Raw genomic sequence first — 22055 nt, forward strand, 5'->3', positions numbered from 1 at the left:
AAACTATTGCATTTAACTAATATAGGAATACTTTAAACATATGTTAACAGACACATTAAAACGTGCTTTGAAAAGTATTTATATTGTTATCATATCGAATCGAAGTTTATCATGTTACAAAAATAAACAAAATATTCATATAAAAGACATATAAGAACAGTGTTTAAAAAGATTGTGCTAAAATTTAAGTTTGTAGCAGAAAGAAATAAAAAATAATAAATAGATAGCTAAATATTTCAAAATTAATACAATTAGAACAGGAGTGGATGTAACCTAGAGTTATTTACCTTTTTACAATAAAACACTTTTAGTTATTTGGAATCATGGGTGCGTTATAAGACTGAACTGCCAACCTCACTATTCAGATTGGTAGTAGAAACCCAAGAGTTTGAGCACAAAGTTAGGGACGCTTATGGTCAGGTAAACTCTATCTAGAGCTGCACGAAATGATTAAAACAACATAATTTCCAAATCGTTCAGCAAAAACAAAATTTTAATGGAAATTTGTCCTCACAACATAAACACTAACCATCCTTTGATCCCTAGTTGTTTCTCTTTGTGTTCTCTAAACATACATTGTATCAACTGTCATCGTCACTTCGTGTTGGACGTCAATGGGGAGTCTGTTTGTTTGTTTGTTTGTTTTAATTTCGCACAAAGCTACTCGAGGGCTATCTGTGCTAGCCGTCCCTAATTTAGCAGTGTAAGACTAGAGGGAAGGCAGCTAGTCATCACCACCCACCGCTAACTTTTGGGCTTCTCTTTTACCAACGAATAGTGGGATTGACCGTCACATTATACGCCCCCATGGCTGGGAGGGCGAGCATGTTTAGCGCGACTCCGGCGCGAACCCTCGGATTACGAGTCGCACGCCTTACGCGCTTGGTCATGCCAGGCCCAATGGGGAGTCACCTTTCACCTCTGCTTTGTTTAGTTTCGAGTTTCATCTTGTAGAAATTGTCTTATTACAATTACAAAAGTACCATTTTTATCAGACTGTACCTGACATTATCTTATCCTGAATGAGTATATTCTGGCGAAAAGTGCTAAACAAAGGTTGGATATGTCTAAATCTTAACAGTAATCGATCTGGTATCTTATCCCGAGGAACAAATGAACAAAATGTGTTTAAATTATCAAACTACAATAAACTGCTATTGTTATGTCACACAGCTAACGTACAACAGCTGATATAATCACATATTCTTAAATATTTATTACGCACATTTTAAAAGTTGCATATTAGCATTGTTGTGAAGATTATTTTACCAGGCTATTTGTCACGGTTCAAGTTTCATAGAAAAGTGAAGCAGTCGTAATCAAGTAAGTTGAAGCAATAACAGAAAAAAAATATCTACATAATAACATTTTTCACAGAATAAATTACAGCGGATTAGAACCACCATATAAATGTTTACATTTCTTTATTAGACATGAAATTTACTGCTGAGAAATATCTTCGTTGAATATCAAAACACCTTAGTAGACTGGGTTACATCATATAAAGTTCTAGTCGAAAGTTGTATATTAGACATGAGTTCTTTCAGGGTACAACGGATTAATTAGTAGGAACCAAGTCATATTGTTTTGCACGTTTAATAGTTGTGCATTAAAAGTAACTTTGAACAATAACAATGAGAGAAAGTTCCAAATATAGCTCTTGTATTTTTGTTTCATATGTAAAACCTGTTAGGTTTAAACACCCGTAATTCACACAACACAGGTAATTCATTGCACAGCTTTGAGCTCACAGACAAACAAACAAATCAAAGTTTAAAATCTTATGTATCGTTAAAGACATGAAACCGAACAATAATATTTTAAAAAGGATAATAGCCCAGTTACTTTTAAAATATACAATCAAATATGTAATCAAATTGGTAATTATAGCCCACATGCTTCAATATCACTTTGTTAAACTACAAAAGTTTATTGTAGAAATTATTTTGTTATACCTGCAGATAAGTTCATTATTATATATTTTTTTCATAAACAGATACTGTTAGCTTCTTTTTTTTTTCTGTCTCATTTGGTTTTTCTTAAGATAAGACTTACGACATCTAGTGGAAGAATTTGATTTATCCACGGATGAACTTTAACTCTTCACTGCAAAATCTAATCATTTTACGAACTTCTTGAACATTCTATATTAATTTTACCTTTACATTATATTTATGGACTGACGACGAGATTATTCTTAAACCATTACATTTACAAAAACTTGCTTTACATGATCGAACTCCTTAATTTATTCTAATCTCTAATATAGTACTTTATGTCATAAACACAATACTGATCTTATGCGATCTTTAAAATATTTTAACAAAATATCAGTTCACAAATTTCATTCACAATAATATACCTAAAGATAGTTTCAAAATTAATAACTTATTAAGTTATTCAACTTTTGACTCATATCATCAGATGTTTATGAGCATATGTGTTTGTTTAGTTACAAAAATGTAACATATTTCAAATTGTTCAATAATTAAAAATAATCTTTAAGGGAAGAAAAACAGAAACTTTCAAACAATAATAAAATAAGATATTCAGGTTTTGCAGGCAAGATAGAATTCAGTTACTTTGTCTGGATATTAGAACATTTATCAATTTTAATACGAAGTAAATTATGAAGTTATTTTTAGAGTTGGTGTTGTAGGGACTTTCAGAACAATTTATTTATAATTCTCGAAAAAGATTTAAACTCAAAACAGTTAACGAAAATCTTTAAATAAACGTGTTGGAAACAAGACATAGATTTAGTTTCTTCGTAAGAGCTTTCTTCTGAAAACTGTTTTCCAAAGACATTCGTCAAAAATAATTATTAGAATTTTGTTTAAAATTAGCGATATTTGAACAATATCTTCTCAATATGTATTTAAAAGACATCCATGAACTTTCTTTTATTATGAAGTTAGATCACTTTGGAAAACGAACTTCACTAACGTTCAAGTGAACCATAATGCTTCAGAAGATAGAAATATTATGTACCTGCATATGTTTAACGGGAACTTTTCTAAGAGGTTTTTTGTGGCAGGAGAAACATCTGATGCTTTCCGGTATATCTTAAAGGACATCTTGGATGTTTTACCCACGACAATGCGGAGAATGGTTAATCTTGTTAAAGAAAGGTTGAAAAGTCAGTTTTATTGAATTTAAGAATATTTACAATTCACTTTTTTTCCTAAGCTAAGCAGATACGGGTATTCTGAAGTATTGGGTCTGTTTCATGAAATTTAAATTATTTTATTATATATTAGTTTCAGAATATGAAGATTAGATTTAATTGTTAACACATAAACAAGCGTATTTATCAATGGATAAGTTTATGTATATAATTAAACGTTAAAATAACGATAACGGCAATTAATGGAAAATAATTTGTAAGATCTACATAATGGATAAATGTGAAATCCTAAAGATAAATGAAAAATTAGAATTAAACTCTAGATAAAAGAAAAGGTGGAACGTATTTAAATTTCAACTGTTGATGTAAGCTAAAGGTACATTTACGTCATCTGGAAACAAGACATGTGTCAACTCAACAATGTCCACAGACTGTGAAGATTTTGAGGCTATGTTGAGAGTACTGAGAAACTAATTAGATAAGGTAAGTCATTAAAATATTTTTATGTAATTTATTGTTTCTTTTATTATATTTATCTCAAATTATATTAACGATTGATTAGAAAACAGAAATTTGATAATTTTTTCTTTACTGAAGATTATCCAATGCCGTGGATATAACAATGATAAACCACAGGATTTCAACCAATCTTGATATCAGTATAGTGTAGGATTTGGTACACTGAACGAAGATATTTGGGTTGATTAGTATGATTTTTGTTACAAATGGAATGTTTATGTGTGGAAAAAATCATACACGTAATGCCTTCTAACAACAGAGCGTAATTTTATAGAAAACTGTACTTCTGTATTAACTACTCTTATATAACATCTCATGGTAAACCTAGAAGGAAAAATTCTCAGAAACAAATATCTCTTTGTAATATGTGGTGGAAAGTTAAATATCTTAAAAGTTTAATATTAATATAATGAATATACTGATACTGTAATTATCAAGCTATTTTTGGGAACACTTTGACTGTGTAGTTTACATTCATCTGTACTTTTAACAAGAACTTGCTGTTAAAATTACGGTTAAATCCATTATTTAGGATGTTGGCTAATTTTGTCACATTTAACAAAAATACTTGTTGTAAAGTGAGAAAAATTGTTTTATTTTATACATAATTCTTTTTAATCTTATAATTATTAAAATATTTTACATTTTATACGTGTGTACAAAAATAAGTTGTTCATTATCCAAGTTTTACTTCAGATAAATATTGAATCACCAGAGAAATATCATTACAACTTATTGTCCTAATTATCTGTACCAACATTTGACAAACGTTTGTGTGTCTGTATCTGTTATACCTGGTGAACCTCTGGGTTAATTTTCCCAAAGCTAGTATGTCCCCATACTGATATGAGATATCAGGGTTAATGTTAGACCTGTCTATGCAACGCACAGAGCACCTGTATCCTCTCCATACTTTGAACGGGTACGCCAGCTACTACTCTAGAATTGTAGATTGTCCCATTTGTAGAGCTCTGGATTTTGGCGCTTACGAGCTGGCAATGAATCCGTATGATAGAAACAAATAATACAAGCCATAAAAAGCATAGTCCCTCGCAAAACAATCACCCCGAACATTAATTTGGTAACTAATCCCTGAAATACATAATACTAGAAAAAAGAAACATCCGTCATTATTCATAAAAACACGTGACTATACCCTTAAACATGCCATTAATAAAGCGAATAACAAAGTCCACAAACTCATTAAAATTCAGTAACTGAATAACTGGATCGTAGTTTATAAATCAATTGATTTTGCGAAATCTAACCCGCGGTCTTCTGGCGTAAATTTAAAATCGTAAGTAACAGAAACAGTTTATCAGCCAACATTACTTATAACAACACCACGATACCCACAGATGACGATAAAGCCAAACTCTTAACATTCAGCACACCCAGTTAACCCACCTTTGACAGACAATATTACACTTTCATCACTAATAGTGTCAACAGTAATAATTAACTATATACGTCGTCATTTCCTGTCAATATAATAGGCTGTCTAAACCAGCACACCCATAATACCATGTGCTCATCACAACTTAATCAGAAACCTTTCTGACAAGATTCTAGATCACCTAGTAGCCCAATGTATTTATCTCTATCATGCGGTCATTATCCGTCAATCTAGAAATCCGCAACAATAAAAGTAATTCCCCAAAAAGACGCAAACCTTAATTTACCAAACGGCCATAGACCCATTAACCTTCTTAACGCATTAGGCAAACTGACGGAAAATCATTTCTAAATTCGTAATGCACTTTCTAGAAAGTAATAATATTATAATCAATATTCAAAATGCCAGCAGAAACCAAATACAAACAACTGACCATCTGGTTAGAATAATCGAGTCGGAATATAAAGGATTTAACAGCAAACACACAACAATAACATCAAGCAGGCCTTTGACTTCTAGGTTCAAAATATATAAATATAATGTACCGTAAATGAGTTGTTATCTAGTTTTCTCACGAACAGAACCGCTAAAGTTAAAAGGAACAACCTCATTGCTGACTTTGTCCTGTTAAAAGCGCGAGTTCTACAAGGTTCCGTTCTCGGTCCGCTACTACATATCCTATTTGTAAGTCATATTATAATGAAACTCTTCTTACATGACTCTGGAAAATCTTTTTCTTACCGATATGCATCCCCTAACTTCGCAATTTCTTTTATTCTATGTACATGTAGGTTTGCAATAAGGGTCGCGATTTTCCCGTTTTACCTCCGTTTCTCGTCACAGAGAACTTTATTTTCTCCATTCTTAGGGTGAATATATGACGTCATGAATACGTCTCACGCTGATCTAATTCACTGGCACCATCTATATAATTATAATAATACTGTCTGTTGTATCCATGCAAGTACTTCGCAGAGTGTGGATAAATGAGTGTTTTTGTGGGTGTTTTTTTACCACTGCTTCGCTCCTGTTGATGTATCTTCACAAAAACATACGATTTCACATTTTGTATTTTGCTCACTTTTTCAGCCGTGGAGTGTTATAATGTGACGGTCAATCCATTATTCATTGGTAAAAGAGTTGCATAAGAGTTGGTGGTGGGTGATGATAAATAACTGCCTTCCATCTAGTCATGCATTGATAAATTAGGAACGGCTAGCGCAGATAGCCCTTGTGTAGCTTTGCGCGAAATTCAAAACAAACTGTATTACAGTCTGGAGTTCGTCACGTGGTCCATTAACATTCTTATTCATTAATGCAATAAGTGGAGAGTACCTAAGACACAACCCATAGCGTTTCACAGAAGGATAGAAAAACACACACAAAAAAACTCAGAAAAATTAAACTCATAATGTATAACATCTCTATCACACTTAAAAAAACGGCCAGACTTCCAGAAATGACTTTCAACTCACGCATTATCTGGGACACGTGGTCTAACAATGCCCTAAACAACACCAGAAAAATATTAGCATACTTACGCCGCATCGGAGCATGAACAAAGGGTCCGACAGTGTCTCTGTCTTGACAGTATATAGTGTTTATTAGACCACTATACGAATATGGACGCCTGATACCATACACAACAAAATACGTCAGCATTAACACACAGCTATTGAAACACTTTCAGACTACCAGCCTATACGTCAGCGATATCACCGATGTACCAATAATAAAAAAACAAATCCAAAAACTTGTCCAGAAATATTACATTAAAGCAAACACACGAAATATTTCGTTAGACCAAAACCTTCCAGACACTAGCAGCTACACGGGTAACCTACATATCACCATTAAGTTATATAAAATCACAATAACAAAGTTTCTAACAATATATACCAATAACTTATATCAGTCTTATATCTCCGGCACGGGTCAGGTGGAATACACGTCCGGTTAGTGTTGGTCCTTCTTTAAGTCCAACAGATTAATTATAATCCCACTTCAATTTAACATCTTCACTTTCATTAAATCAGTTAATTACATATAAACTTTTATCTTTTCAACCAGTCTGCACCTCTCTGTTCAACTTCTCAGCAACTAATGTCACCACCAGGTGGATGATAAAAATAAGAGCTTCTACCACGGCTTCCATTTGACGGTCTTATCATGGTTGTCTCGGCGGCTTCGGTCCGGCATCTTACAATGTCTTATTCCGTTTCTCAACAGTAAACTCACTGAATACAATCAAAATTAAGCCCAAATGCTTTTCCGTATAACGTTTAGCTTAAGCATTTTTACCGTACGGGACGAAGAGAAACAAAAGTTTCTGAACATTCCGGGTTATCTTTCCCGTCCCAAACTTTCTTAGAGACTTGAAAGATCTTAAACCTAAGTTAGGGGGACGGATTGGATTAGTCCTGCATATTAACCCGTGGATGACAGTCAGTCAGTCCCTTAGCATGAATGTGGGTGATAGGGTGATGCTTATAGACTGTCATTCTGTCAAAATTAGGGACGGTGACAGATAAGAGTTCCAGCTTTGCAACAAATAAAAGTGTAAATTCGTCCTGATCATCAAGTCAGACCCAAATTATAATATGATAGACAAAGTTAATTTTTATTTTTACAATCGAAGTTTGTGTTTGAATTTCGCGCAAAGCTACACGATAACTATCTACGCTAGCCGTCCCTAATTTAACTGTATAAGACTAGAGGGAAAGCAGCTAGTTATCACCACCCACCACCAACTCTTGGGCTACTCTTTCACCAACGAATAGTGGGATTCATTGTTATGATATAACACCCTCACAGCTGAAAGGGTGAGCATGTTTGATGTGACAGGGGGTAAGATTACGAGTCGAACATCTGACCACCTGGCTATGCCCGGCCTTTACAATAGAAAGATCGTAAATTGTGTATTTGTGTTATAATGTCTTAGACGGTTAATTTTCATGTTCATTTTTCATGATTTTGAAGGAGCTTTTACAAACAAAAATTATTTAGTCTTATTCTTATATAATGGATGATAAGTTTGGTTTTTGGAATTTCGCGCAAAGCTACTCGAGGGCTATCTGCGCTAGCCGTCCCTAATTTAGCAGTGTAAGACTAGAAGGAAGGCAGCTAGTCATCACCACCCACCACCAACTCTTGAGCTACTCTTTTACCAACGAATAGTGGGATTGACTGTCACATATTAACGCCCCACGGCTGAAAGGGCGAGCATGTTTGGCGCGACGGGGACGCAAACCCACATCCTCAGATTACGAGTCGCACGCCTTAACACGCTTGGCCATGCCGGGCCTAATAGATGATAAATTCAGTTAGTTGTCACCATGTACTAAGTATATGAAAGTATCAAAAGTTGGTTCATTATTTGGAAAATATTTAACCAACATGCGAAATTCTGCTTCATAACCTGTTACTTTAAGAATATACAGTGTTATATCCATTGTTCGTGATCTCAACGTGGAAGAATTGTAGAGCTGCAAGAGCAAGGTCTCTCTCAACGTACCATCGCTGGTGAGATTGGGCGTAGTAAAACTGCTGTTGCAAATTTCTTAAAAGACCCTGAGGGATACGGAACGAGAATTTCAAGTGGTCGGCCCAAGAAAATTTCGCCGGCGTTGAGCAGAAGGATTCGACGAGTTGTCCGACAAGACACCAGCCGATTGTCGAACCAGATTAAGGCCCTTACGGACGCAGAATGAAGCTCAAGAACGATAAGACAGCATATACAGGAAAAAGGCTTTTAAAACCGTAAACTTTTTCAAAGGCCACGCCTTCTTCCACACCACGAAACAGCTCGGTTAAACTTTGCTGAGAAGCACCAAACATGGGACGTAGAAAAGTGGACGAAGGTTTTGTTCTCTGATGAGAAAAAATTTAACCTTGATAGTCCAGATAGCTTCCAACGTTACTGGCACGATAAGGATATCCCACCGGAAACATTTTCTACATGATACAGTGGAGGAGGTTCCATAATGATCTGGAGTGCTTTCTCCTTCCATAGAAGAATGGAGCTTCTGGTTATACAGGGGCGTCAAAGAGCAGCTGGCTACATTGGCATGATGGAGAGAGCATCCTTATTGACTGAAGGTCCTCACTTGTGTGGAAATGACTGGATCTTTCAGCAGGACAACGCTGCAATCTACAATGCCAGCAGTACAAAATGACTTTTTCATGGCAAATAACGTGATTCTTTTGGACCATCCAGCATGTTTGCCCGAACTGAACCCCATTAGATATGTTTGGGGGTGAATGGCAAGGGAAGTCTATAGAAATGGACATCAGTTGCAAACAGTGCATGATCTTCGTGAAGCCATCTTCATCACTTGGAATAACATTCCAGCCAGCTTTCTGCAAACTCTTATATCGACCATGCCAAAGCAAATGTTTGAAGTTATTCGCAATGACGGCCGTGCAACTCACTACTGAGATCTCTTGTTGGGCATTTTCTACCCTGCTTAGGACTTCTTTTTGGCATGGTCTTAAACTTTTGACCAGGTAGTGTTTAGGCTAATTTCTTAGTGTTCACATATTTCCTATTAAATGCTGAAAAGGGTTTTTTTCCCCTTTTCTTATTTTCATTTTTCAAAGCTCTACTCAAATAAGTGGTTGAGTCTAACAACCCAAAATGCATATTTTTTCCTTATGTTTATTGGCCTTAAGATTTTGAGCAACAGTGTATATACATGCATTTACTCAAGAGTAAAAAAATGAACCAATCTTTCAGGGATAAGTAAATTTAAATAAATAAAGATCTTTATACTAAGAAGATGCAATTCAAAGAATGAACATAAATTTTGAGAAATAATATAAAATAAAGGAAAACAATCTAACGTGTTTCAATAACAATTCAGGTTGGCAATATTTGAAGATTTCAGGTTATTACTAAATTCGTATGTTATATCAATAATCTAAGATAATGTTCATCAATATAATAAAAAAGTATATTACAAAGGCGGATAGGTAGATGGAAATGTACCAACAATTAAGTTAATGTATCTACATCTAAATAGTAGTCGTAATGTATGAAAATAAGAAGAAAAACAGCTTTTCGTATTCTCTATACCATTTTACTTTTACAGGTTTCTGTTATTGTTTAATCTTTAATACGAAACACTTTTAACACATTTCAGTAATTACAACCAAGTCTAAAGAAACAAACCTAGTGTTCTTAATAAAATGTTGAAACAAACTAATCATTTTGTAGTATATAAAATAAAAATAACATTTTATTTCAATAGTATAATAATTGCCCACCTCAGTAGGCTGTAATCCTGGAAGTTATATGGGGCTTAGTTTTATAGTGTTAACGTGACTTTCAGTATATAGTATGTTTAAACCTCGCAAAATATTGTGTTTCAAAATAGTTACCGGAAATCTTTAAATACATGTTTTGGCAACAAGATGTAGTTTTAGTTCCTCTGTAAAGGATTTTTCTGCAAACTGTTTACAAAGACAGTCATTAATCAATACTTCTCAGAACCTTGTTTAAAATGAGTGATGTTTGAATGATATTTTTATATACAAGATAAGTATTTAAAGGATATTCATGAGCATCTTCGTATCACTGGATATTATAAACCTACATCATTAACGTTTTACTGAGCAGAAAAACCATGAATAGTTGCAGAAATAAAAAGGTTATGTTCCATCTGATTTGTATATGGTTAACTGGAATACTTTTAACAGTGTCAGTAGAAGGAAAAACTTCTGATGTTTCCCGCTATGACTTGAAGGACATCTTAGATGCTTTACCTACAACTGTATGGGGAATGGTGAATCTGGTTAAGGAAAAGTTGAAAGGTTAGTTTTTAGTCTTAAAGAGTATTTGTTATTCTCTTTTCTACTTAAGCTAAACAAATACGTTTGTATATTTTGAGAAGTCCTAAACCAAAAGATGAATTATAATAAACTATAGATAAAAGGTGAAACATGTTTTAAATTCGTCTATTGATATAATTTAAAGATATATTGCCGCCACCTGAAAACAAGACTTCTGCCAACACAACAATGTTTACAGACTGTGCAGATTTGAGGCATGAAGGTTATGCTGAAAGTAACCGGGTCTACACTATCTGGCCACGGTTCTTAAATGAACCAATTAAGGTTGTATGTGACATGGACACGGAAGGTGGTGGATGGACGGTAGGAGTGTTTTCTACATTTGTAAACTTCTTGTTAACAGCTGAAAATTTTTTTCCACTATTTTATTCAGATAGAGGTGTTGCACAAAAATAATTAGATAAACTTAACATATATAATATTGAAAAATTAATTATCTAAGGAAACGTAGAAAGCAGTTGTTTGTTTGTTAAACCAAATTTACCTTGAAATATCTGCTTTGTCCACCACGGGTAATCGAGCTCTAAGTTTCAGCGTTTTAAGTTCGTAAACTTACCACTGTTCCACAAGGCTACACTTTGAAAGTTAAACAAAAAAGAAAGTTGAAATATTTTATATAGATATCGTTTTTATTAAACTATGCCTGGTATAGCAAGGTGGTTAGAGCACTTAACTCGTGATTTGCTGCTTAAGAGCTCAAAACCCCATCCAACGAAATATGCTCGCCCTTTCAGCCGTAGGGCGTCATATATGCGGTAAATTCCAATATTAGTTGATAAAAGAATGGCCCAAGAGTTGGTGCTGAGAAGTAATTATCTTTGATAAACTACTAACTCTGATAGTCCTCCTGTAGTATTCCACAAATTTCAAAGTAAATCTTTCTAAATATTTTCGTTTGTTTTTTTTGTAAACTTGAAGAACTATTTTTGATTTATAGAGGATCTCTTGGTTTATGTTGTACAACTTTCTCTTATAAAACTAGTGAACACCCCTTTGCGCAAACTTCAAACTAATAATCCGAAAATAATTAGTTTCGCTTGGTTGTAGCATTAAATATTTTATACTTATGTTCAATATACTTAACTTTAAATGTATTCAATAGTGTCTAAATGCTAAATCACAATGTATTTTCGCTATTAAAGATAATACAACGTCGCGGATACTACGACGATAAACCCCAGGATTTCAATCAATCTTGGTATCACTACAGTGTTGGATTTGGATCACTGAACGAAGATTTTTGGCTCGGTTTGTATGCTTTTTAAACCAAAGAATATTTAAAGGTGGGAAATAGAATGCACATAAAGCAAATTATTTCTTTTACTTAGACAAAGTGGAGTTTTAAACAAAACAGTATTTTGTCTCTGTCGTTTAACTAATAAACAGTATACATCAAGAAGTAAAACATATGTTGTTGGTGTTTCTTAGTCAAATTTGTGTTCTAAACTTGACTGACCTTATTAAAACAATTCTTCATGTTTACTTTATGTAATATATTTACTTCATGAACGGCTGTTTCGTTTTTTACTAACTCTTGTTAAGATAAACTATCAAAATTCGTGAAATTATTAATGTTTCAGAATAATTTCAATATACATTTATGTTTAAGGAAATGACAATATATATGCTTTGACAAATCATAAAGATGTGGAGCTTAGAGTGGATTTAGAAGATTTCTCAGGGAAAACAGTCTATGCTAAGTTTTCACATTTTCTTGTAATGAGTGAGAGAAGAAAATATCAGATGTTTCTTGGTGCCTATAGTGGTAATGCAGGTAAGAATATGTTTTAAATTGTATTTCTACATTAACACTTTTTCGAAGTAAAAAATATCCCTAGCTCCAGTTTATTATAATTATTTCCAACATTTCGAAAACTACAGTTCTATGGTTGAGCGGAATAAACACTTTACAGGAATCATTATGTTAGATATTGAACATTAACGTTTTACTTTCTTGAACATTTCCTGTACTGGTAATCATTGTTGTAATACTAGAGAAAGTAAATATTTCATAAACCCAAACTTTGCACGTAAGCTATGTGTACGACAGTTGTTCGAACAGTTCGTAGCCTAATTTAAAACAAAATTGGGGTGTATAATTTTTGTCATAAGTATTAATATTGAACCATTTAATAGGTGAACAACACGTGACACATAACTTAATCAGCTATGGGTTTCTAAAGAAAAGAAGTGATCAGAATTAAACTTCAAGGAGAATATTGATCTTCTTAACATGTTCAAGTACTTTGTTGAAAAGTAAATATCACCATAGAAATTTTCCAGAAAATGGATGCAGCATTAGAAGAGAATTCTCTGGCATACTCATCTGTGAAAATGCGTTATGTTAAGTTGAAGTGAAGATGAACCAAGGTCAAATACATAGCGGTATAGTGGCTCATAGAATGACTTTAAGTTTTTCTCAACACAAACTTTTGTCTACCAACCGATTTAATTGTTGTCACGGCTATTGATAATTCCAGTTGTTAATTTTTATATTTATGAAAAACCTAAATTACAAGTTTTTTTTTAAGCACAAAGCTACACCAGGGGCTACCCGTGCCCACCACGGGTATCGAAACCCGGATTGTGGCGTTGTAAGTCCGCAGATATACCGCTGAGCCACTGGGAGACAAGTTATAATTTTCAGTTTTAGCTTTTCAGATAATATGTAGTCTATGAAAGTCTTAGCTATGTGCGGTATTTTGCGGCTTATAACACTTAAACAAACACACTAAAAACCCTTATAACACAAAAAAAAAAACTCATTAAATCACCTTTATATCGAAGGTCTGTGTTTAGCTTACGCTAGCCTAGGCCTAGCCTAAATCTATTTCGAATGGCATCATACTGATACCTTTTGTGTTACTTTTTTTTATCTGTTAATTATTAAGCAATGCTATAGGTCTATTTCTACCATCCTTCAGTAAATTTTAGAAATTTGGATTCATGACAACACCATGCACGATGAATTTTAATAAGAGGTATAAATATAATTTCGCCAAAATACACAGCAACAGAGCTTTAGAGGGGGAATTTTTGCCCTCCAAGAAAATGATTAGACTAAGAGGGCAAATTGAGGGCCACTCAGAATAGCAAATATAATTTTTGTAAGAAACCAGCAAGGTGACCAAAACTAGAAAAAAAGGTTAAGGATTGTGTAATGAATGAAAGGAAGCATAGTAATTCTGTGTCGACAAAAACATTAATGAATGAGCTAGAACCAGGAACACACTAAACGGATTAACGATTGTTCAGTAACTCCAAGCTGGTGTTACAGATTCATGAAACGACATGGACTGGCCATAGGAACCCGCACACGGATCACCCAGAGGATGTCAGATGAATATGAAAGCAAGAGCGTAGAATTCCATAAATTTGTTTTCAATTATGAGGTAAGTCAAGTTGGAAATACAGACATAGTTCTCTGATCTGTGACGTCCTTTTGAATAAGACCGTGGACATGCTTGGTACAAAAACCGTGACTATTAAGACATTTGGGAGTGAAAAAGTCACAATAGAGCAGTTCTGTTTTGTTGATGGAACAAAACTCCTACCATTTCTGAATTTTAAGCGAAAAACCTTTGCCAAAGGACAAAATTATGGCAGGAATTTTTCTTCGCGTTCACCAGAAAGGTGGATGGATGAAGACGGAGTCAAATTCTGGCTTGAAAACGTTTGGGAATGAAGACCAGGCATAGGAAACCAGCTCTATTAGTATGGGACCAGGTTAGGGCTCATAAAACTAAAACCAAGGTGATAGAGAGAAAGTATAGAAAATAAAAACACACATTTCTGTCATTCCAAGAGACCTGATATCCCAACTACAACCACTGGATGTATCTATTAATAAGCTTTTCAAAGCTTTTATGAGAGACGAATGGAGTCAGTGGATGGAGGGCACACATGGATTTACACTCACTGGCCGTAAGCAAAAAATAAAATAAAATTATAGAAGTGTGCCACATGGTTAAAACTGCTTTAGAAGCAGTTAAGACAGATACAATTATTATGTTCTTCAATAAATGTGGTATCAGTAATTCAATGGATGGTACAGAAGATGACCTATTTGAGTGGAGCGAGAGTACTGATGATTCTGAAGGTATTGATGACTTTGATAGTAATTGTTGAAAAGATGAAGAAAGTGGTTATTTTTCTGGGTTCGAAGGTGAGTGAAGACTTAAATCTATTTCCCATTATTCCGAAAATTGTCGTATTTTGAAATTTATTTCAGTATTGGTGTTATCTATGTGTTTTATTATTAAATATTATTGTTTGGACAATAAAGAGTTGTTAAATATAGGTGTGGATTTTAACGAAACATTTAAAAGTTGGGCTTTGTTGATGTAAGTATTACTTGTTATTCTGTCTCAAACGTTTCTTCTGAATATTACCTTACAAAATTTGGATGCGTCTTATAAGCCGTAAAATATGATATGTTCAATGTTATTTTAAAATTATTTCATATTCTAGATTATTGGGACACATTATATCCAACTGGCAGATTGTTATGCTTTCACTAGACAATGTTAGTAATTACTTTTGTGTATGATTCGCAGGTGATTCACTAAAATATCACAACGGCTCACGTTTCTCGACCAAAGATCAAGACAACGACGAAAATTCAAAAAGTTGTTCCACCGGATATGGAGGACATGGTGGATGGTGGTTTAAAAGTTGTGTCCAGAGCACCTTAAACGGTATTTACCACAAGACTGCAAAAGCTACAAAATCTTGGGTGGGAATCGCTTGGAATACTTTTGGTGGTTCAGCTGCTTCTCTGAAAAGAACAGAGATGAAAATCAGACCATCGTATTTTGTTATTCCTCATTGAATTTGTCTTGTTTGAGAAAAATTAAAATTATTATTGAAATACAAATGATGTATGTTCTCTTTTTGGTCTGAATTTTGAAACTAAACCATATGTGAACTTTATATTTCTCTCCATATGCAGAATAAAACAATCAATTAGCAGAATTTTCAATTAATTATTATCATCAAATTCTACACTACATGATACGTTGATCTAAGATTCACAGTTGTGACCACGTGGAATTTGGTGAAAGTAACTTGACTAATGACTCTGTTTTCCATATTGTTTTTATTGTTGGCAACAATACTCAACTATTGGTGTATACAAACTTTACACAGCAGCCGTAATGTTATGATTCTATGAAATTTATAAAGTTTATTATAATTTACTTTTGATGGTTTCTAAATGTGACTTTATTCAAAATAATAATCTTAATGGGTTTTTCTTTTCAAAGACCCAGAAAATAGGAATAGTTTAATTATTCAAGAGAATTTATATATGTGTTTGTGTGTTACACAATATTTAAAGTAATAATAAATAGAGTAGCTAAAAATCAAAAGAATGTAGTTATTAGAGAAAGATTTTAATGAAACATATTAGTTTTAATTAAGAAAGGTTCAGAAGGTGAGATTCTCAGTCTTGGTAGAATTTCTAGTTTCTGGAATTTATTTCGATTTTGCTTAAAGTTTCTTGTTATTTTGAAATAAATAAATCTATTCATCATCAATTTTCTGTATAATAGGAATCTAAGCACAAGCGTCAGTCTAACTGGTAGCAATGTCTAGAAATAGTTATGCTACATAATGGAATATTTGGGTATGAGGATAAGAACAGTGACAGTAAAGCTACAAATATGAAGGAGTTTAATTTTAATGATTCATTTTACAACAGGGAAAATAAGGGTTTGAGCGATATATTTCTTGTATTTGACATTGCTGATTTCGTATACTGTTATTGTTACTACATATAGTTACTAGTACCAGACAGAACAAAAATATTTAACATAAAATCCTCTAATTACATACAGATGAAAATATATTTCAAACAGAGAAAGAAATCTGAAGAACTATTTTAGGTTAAACACGTCGTTTCGTTATGTCTATTATAGTCATAAGTCTAAGTAATTCTGCCTAAAGAATAATTAATTAAACAAGCTTGCTAATTACTCAAAGACAGTAAATCATGTTACTTCTCTTCGTAGTTGCAAGATGCATTTTCTGTTTTGTGCAAAAACGGCTCTCTCAGTAGGTTTAAAAGTCATATTTGATCTCCATCTTCACATCAAAATTACTGTAATTTAGTATGTTTAGTCTGTTAACAAAAACATAAATAAATTAATTTCAAGTCATTTTATTATTAACCACGTCCATTAGTGTTTACAAATGTATAAAGGTACATAACACTTACCTGGTATAGCAATATGTCTCAAAACATTCAAGTAGTAGCGACATGGAAACTGTATCATTTGAAATTCAATCTTATCTAGCACTGCTGTCATTTCACTCGGTACAATTGGATACAAAGGGGTATAGCTTTGTTTTTTCACTGCGGAGCACACAAGGCTAATTTAATAATGCAACATGCAGTTAACGCTTACGAATATGTTCGAGATTATGTCCAGTGAACTTGGCGTCTTGCTTCAGAGGTCAGGTAAATACAAGACAATCTTTGAAAATATTGTATCATTAGACAGCCACAATGGTTTAGTTAAATACATCAGCCCACTGTATCCAACACGCTGGTTGTGCCGCCTATCTGCAATTACATGTGCTAATGATCACTACAGTGACATTGTTGATTCTTTGTCTGAATTAGCAAATGTAAAATCAGATGTAGCAGTGAAAGCACGAGGTTTGCTGGACAGATTTGACAAAGGAAAGATAGTTTTAGGATTGTTGATGGCTCAGCATCCATTAGCTGCATTAGAGGAACTAAACCGTGCATTCCAAGCAAAATCAGCGACAGTGTCTGGCATGATTGAAGCATCTGCAATGACAATTGAGCAATTGCGGGTATTATGAACAGAGGAAAATTACAACAAGATATTTGATGAAGCTGAAAAAAAGGTAACTTCCCTAGATCTGGTGCCTATTGAACTACCACGCATTCGCAGATCCCCCAGAAGGATCACAGGTTATGGCTCAGCACACCATTCTGCAACAGTTAGAGATTACTGCAGAAGCCAATATTTTGAATTTGTGGACACAGTCATGGAACATCTGACCACTAGATTCAATGCAGACAACAATGACTTGAGGCAATATCTGGCACTTGAGAACATGATCATATCTAGCAAGACTGACAACTCGGTTATAAACTTCTATCCAGAAATTTCTGCACAACGGCTCGAGTTTCAGTTGCCCATGTTCAAAGGAACAACAAAAGCAGTATCTCTGAAAGGTGCGAAGGATGCTTACTGTAAAATGCATGAAACAAGCCAGCAGATGTTTAGTGAAGTGTTTCTTCTCATGAAAATTTTGCTTGTATGTCCAACATCCAGCTGCGAATGTGAACGCAGCTTTTCTGCATTAAGACGGTTAAAGAAAGATCAACTATGTCTCAGTGCCGCCTCAACCATGTGGCAAATTGTCACACTCACAAAGATGAGGTCGACAAGATAAATATAGATTATCACAAAGGAGGTCTATGTTTGGGAACATATAGACCAGAGGACTAAATGAATCTTACTTCAATGAAAAGTATGAATAATTTTGTGCTACATTGTATTGATGTGTAATTTTCAAGAGTTCGCAAAGACATTTTAATTATTTTTATCAAACAACATGAACAGTTTTTCAGTAGATATAAACTTATCAAGGGTAATTACTAATTTTATTAATATTTGAAAACGTAATTCATGCAATGAAAGTTATTAGTAACCTTGTCAAGTATAATGGCCATCTTTTATACTGTGCAGTGTGTAGGAATAAATTCATGTGGCAGTTAATTTGTGACACATTTGTCTTTATTCTATTAACATTTTGAAAACTGTTCACAACACCTCACTTATACAAACCTACATGGAAACCTTGAAGTATCGTGGCAACAAGATTACTCTGTGACTGCATGTTTACAGCTTTCAGGTTCACGTAATCAGAGATCAGCAATTTGCAAATTTAACAGTCCACATAAGTGGTTGCAAAAATCATCCCTCCCCCATCGCGTGTAAAAAATCTACGCCCCTGGATAAGTCAGTACTGTATAATAGAAACTGATGATTATAAAATCCGAGTGAACAAAGATACTGGTGACTTAATATTCTATAAATTTGATATTTCTGATACCGGTATACACAAAGTGCACTGTCAAGAAGGTGCGGGATAAAAGTACAGAAACCACTCATTTCTTGGATGGTAAATACTTATAAGAATCAAATTTGGTAGTGTTTAGAAATTAGAAAACTTTGAATTATGAACTGGATTCTATCCATTTTTACTATAAATTATGCAAAGTATTACGAGTTTGATATTTGTTTAATGATTATATATTAATTTTTCAAAACTCATGAAATCGCCTTTTCAACTACCTACATACAGTTCACTGCTATTGTTTCTGCTCTAAGCCTGAGGTCTCATGTTGAAAATCAAACTTGTCTGAAGATATAAATTTATCATCACGAAATAGATATTAGTTAATTATTATTATATACAATAACTAAATATGTGCATATATATGGAGAAATTTACATAATTAATAAAATTAGACATTCCGTGAAGCCAGAAAACGATATAACATTATGTTAGAAATTGAAAAGGTTTTGTTGTTTTCTTTACAAGTCATACAAAAAATAATTTAAAAAATTCTAAAGTGCTGAGTGTTTCCGTAATGTTTTCCTTAATCGTTTGTGAAAATACTGAAATAACAAAATGCCAATTACAAGAGAAAAATGTTTCTTTTCTCACAAACAGTCAAATTTCAGTATTCTGCGACATTGTTTAGCTCGTCCTATCGACTCGTCTTGTAAATTCAGCGGCCTTGGGTTACCGCTTCAGCAAGCTCATTTCTCGTAGTATTCGGGTTATGCGCTTTTCGTGACTCATTCTTAGGTAAGTGTCGTAGCAAACGTACGTTTCACTATATTTTGTTTGTGCGTTCTTGAACCAGTACAATACTTTTCTCACAGCGTTCTGTGTTTTACATTTTCAGATCCTGTTTTCTTTCACCCATCGTTATGACTGCTTTTAAAAAAAGAAAAGTGGACTCTGAGTGTCAATGAAGAATGAGGAGAAAAGTACTTCTTTGTGGAAACAAAAAACAGAAAGCTACTTGTGTGATATGTACTGAAAGTGTTGCCGTTTTGAAAGAGTACAATCTTCGGCGTCACTATGAAACAAAGCATCTATCAACATATTTGAAATTTTCAGGAAAGTTCCGTTCTGAGAAATTTGAATCCATGAAACATGTTTTTGAATCTTAAAAGAATCTCTTCACGAGAAAGTTTGCTGACAATGAATCTGTCACTCATACAAGTTACAAAATAGTGCATAGGATGGCAGAGCGAGGAAAACCTTTTACTGACGACAACTTCATCAAATAGTGTATGACGGAAGCAGCAAATGAGCTGTGTCCTGAAAAAGACAATTTCTTTGAAAGTATCAGCCTTTCAGCAACTTCAGTTGCACGGAGAGCAGAAGAACTTGGAGAGAACATCGCATCACAGATACGCCAAAAAGCTAGAAACTTCCTATGGTATTCTCTGGCACTGGATGAGTCAACTGGTCTCTCGAGTACACACAACTTCTCGTGTTCATTCGTGGAGTTAATTTGGACTTTCAGATCACGGAAGAGTTGGCATCAGATTGCAGCATGCACGGAAGAACAACTGGAGAAGACATTTTCATGGAAGTGCATAAAACTTTGCAAGGCTATAGCCTTCAGTGGAATCAGCTTAGAGGTGTAACAGTTGATGGAGGAAAAAACATGGCTGGAGTAAAGAAGGGTCTGGTGGGGCTGATCAGGAAACAGTTGGAAGATCTTCAACTCCCAAGCGCTCTGTTCATACACTGCATCATACATCAGCAAGCACTCTGTGGAAAAGACTTAAATATTTCATGCGTACTGAAACCAGTCATTTCTGAGTGAACTTCATTCGCGGTCATGCACTTAATCATCGCCAGTTCAAGGTGTTTCTTGAGCAAATTGATTCGGATTTCTGTGACTTGCCTTATCACACGGCGGTGAGGTGGCTCAGCTGCGGTAAAGTCTTGTTTCGTTTTTATAAGCTGGGAAGAGAAATAGATATACACATTTAACAATATTTGTTACATGCATTAAAATGAAACAAACGTAGATATTAAAATCAATGTATAAGAGTAAATCCGTTACACTGGTCAACAAAATAACGTAATATTTACCTATTAATCTTAAATAAAAAACACGTCTATTTTACCTTTTCTTATAAACATAAACTAACATATACTAAAGTCACACTTCAATAAGCCTCTACCACTTCATTATAAAGATAATCTAATCAAATTTTGTGTGTATCATGCTTAAAATATTAAAATTACCTTTTCAGCTCTTTTGAAAGTACAGCAAAATTTATGATAAATTAATTAATTTACCAAAACGTTCGTAAAATCTAATATTGAAGAAAAATGGTAAAACAACTATACATTTATTTGCAAATACATTTTCATGTTCCAAACCTGCCAGTCAAATCAAACGGAAATTGAATGGCATTGCAAAGAAATTTTATCCAGAAATTGAGCCAACATGTGTTTAATTCCCAATCGGATTAAAATTTTTCTCACTAAAAGGTAATATTTGTTTGTGTTTATTTTAGCGCAAAACTACAAAATGGATTATCTGTATTGCGTCCACCGAGAGGAGTCTGATTTCGAATTTTAATGTTGTAAGTCTGTAAACTTATTGCTGTTCCAGCGAGGAGCTAATGTTTATATTTTTCAATGATTCTTTGTGACTTGTGAATTATTTTGCCCGTCATGTGAAGATGCTTATATCAGTTCCAAAATAAAAAGACAATGCTAGCCAGAGATCCGCAATTAAAGTTCGGAACCCAGACTATCTTTTAATTTATCAGCTTTTTCACAGAATTAAATATTAAATAAGGGTGGTATGATATATATATATAAAAGAGTTCAGAATTTCGAGATCTAAAGATAATTCACAAATTGTTCAACGTGCGCTAACTCATTGTTATACGGTGGTATCTCAAAGTGGGTTCAAAATAACTGGAAATGCAGAGAACGAGGCACTGCGTAGAATAAAAGAAATTATTCTCATTTGACACAAGAAGCCCATAAGCCCAGCATGGCCAGGTGAATTAAGCATTCGACTCGTAATCCGAGGGTCGCAGGTTCGAATCCCCGTCGTACCAAACATGCTCGTCC

General features: G+C 34.0%; 1 protein-coding gene across 2 annotated transcripts; it reads left to right on the top strand.

Annotated features, from left to right (window-relative positions):
• Nucleotides 1–10613: 10613 nt before the first annotated feature.
• On the top strand, nt 10614–15765 carry LOC143247334 (techylectin-5B-like). Of its 2 annotated transcripts, none has more exons than XM_076495196.1 (5): nt 10614–10853; nt 11017–11195; nt 12035–12140; nt 12502–12666; nt 15449–15765. In XM_076495196.1, the coding sequence occupies exons 1-5, from the start codon at nt 10667–10669 to the stop codon at nt 15721–15723; spliced, it is 912 nt and encodes a 303-aa protein (XP_076351311.1). In that variant the 5' UTR covers nt 10614–10666; the 3' UTR covers nt 15724–15765. The 2 variants fall into 2 exon arrangements, with proteins under 2 accessions (XP_076351311.1, XP_076351312.1); XM_076495197.1 differs by having other exon boundaries at nt 12538–12666.
• The last annotated feature ends 6290 nt before the right edge of the window (nt 15766–22055 follow it).

The sequence above is a fragment of the Tachypleus tridentatus genome, chromosome 3 (genome assembly GCF_004210375.1).
Source record: "Tachypleus tridentatus isolate NWPU-2018 chromosome 3, ASM421037v1, whole genome shotgun sequence".
NCBI lineage: Eukaryota > Metazoa > Arthropoda > Merostomata > Xiphosura > Limulidae > Tachypleus > Tachypleus tridentatus.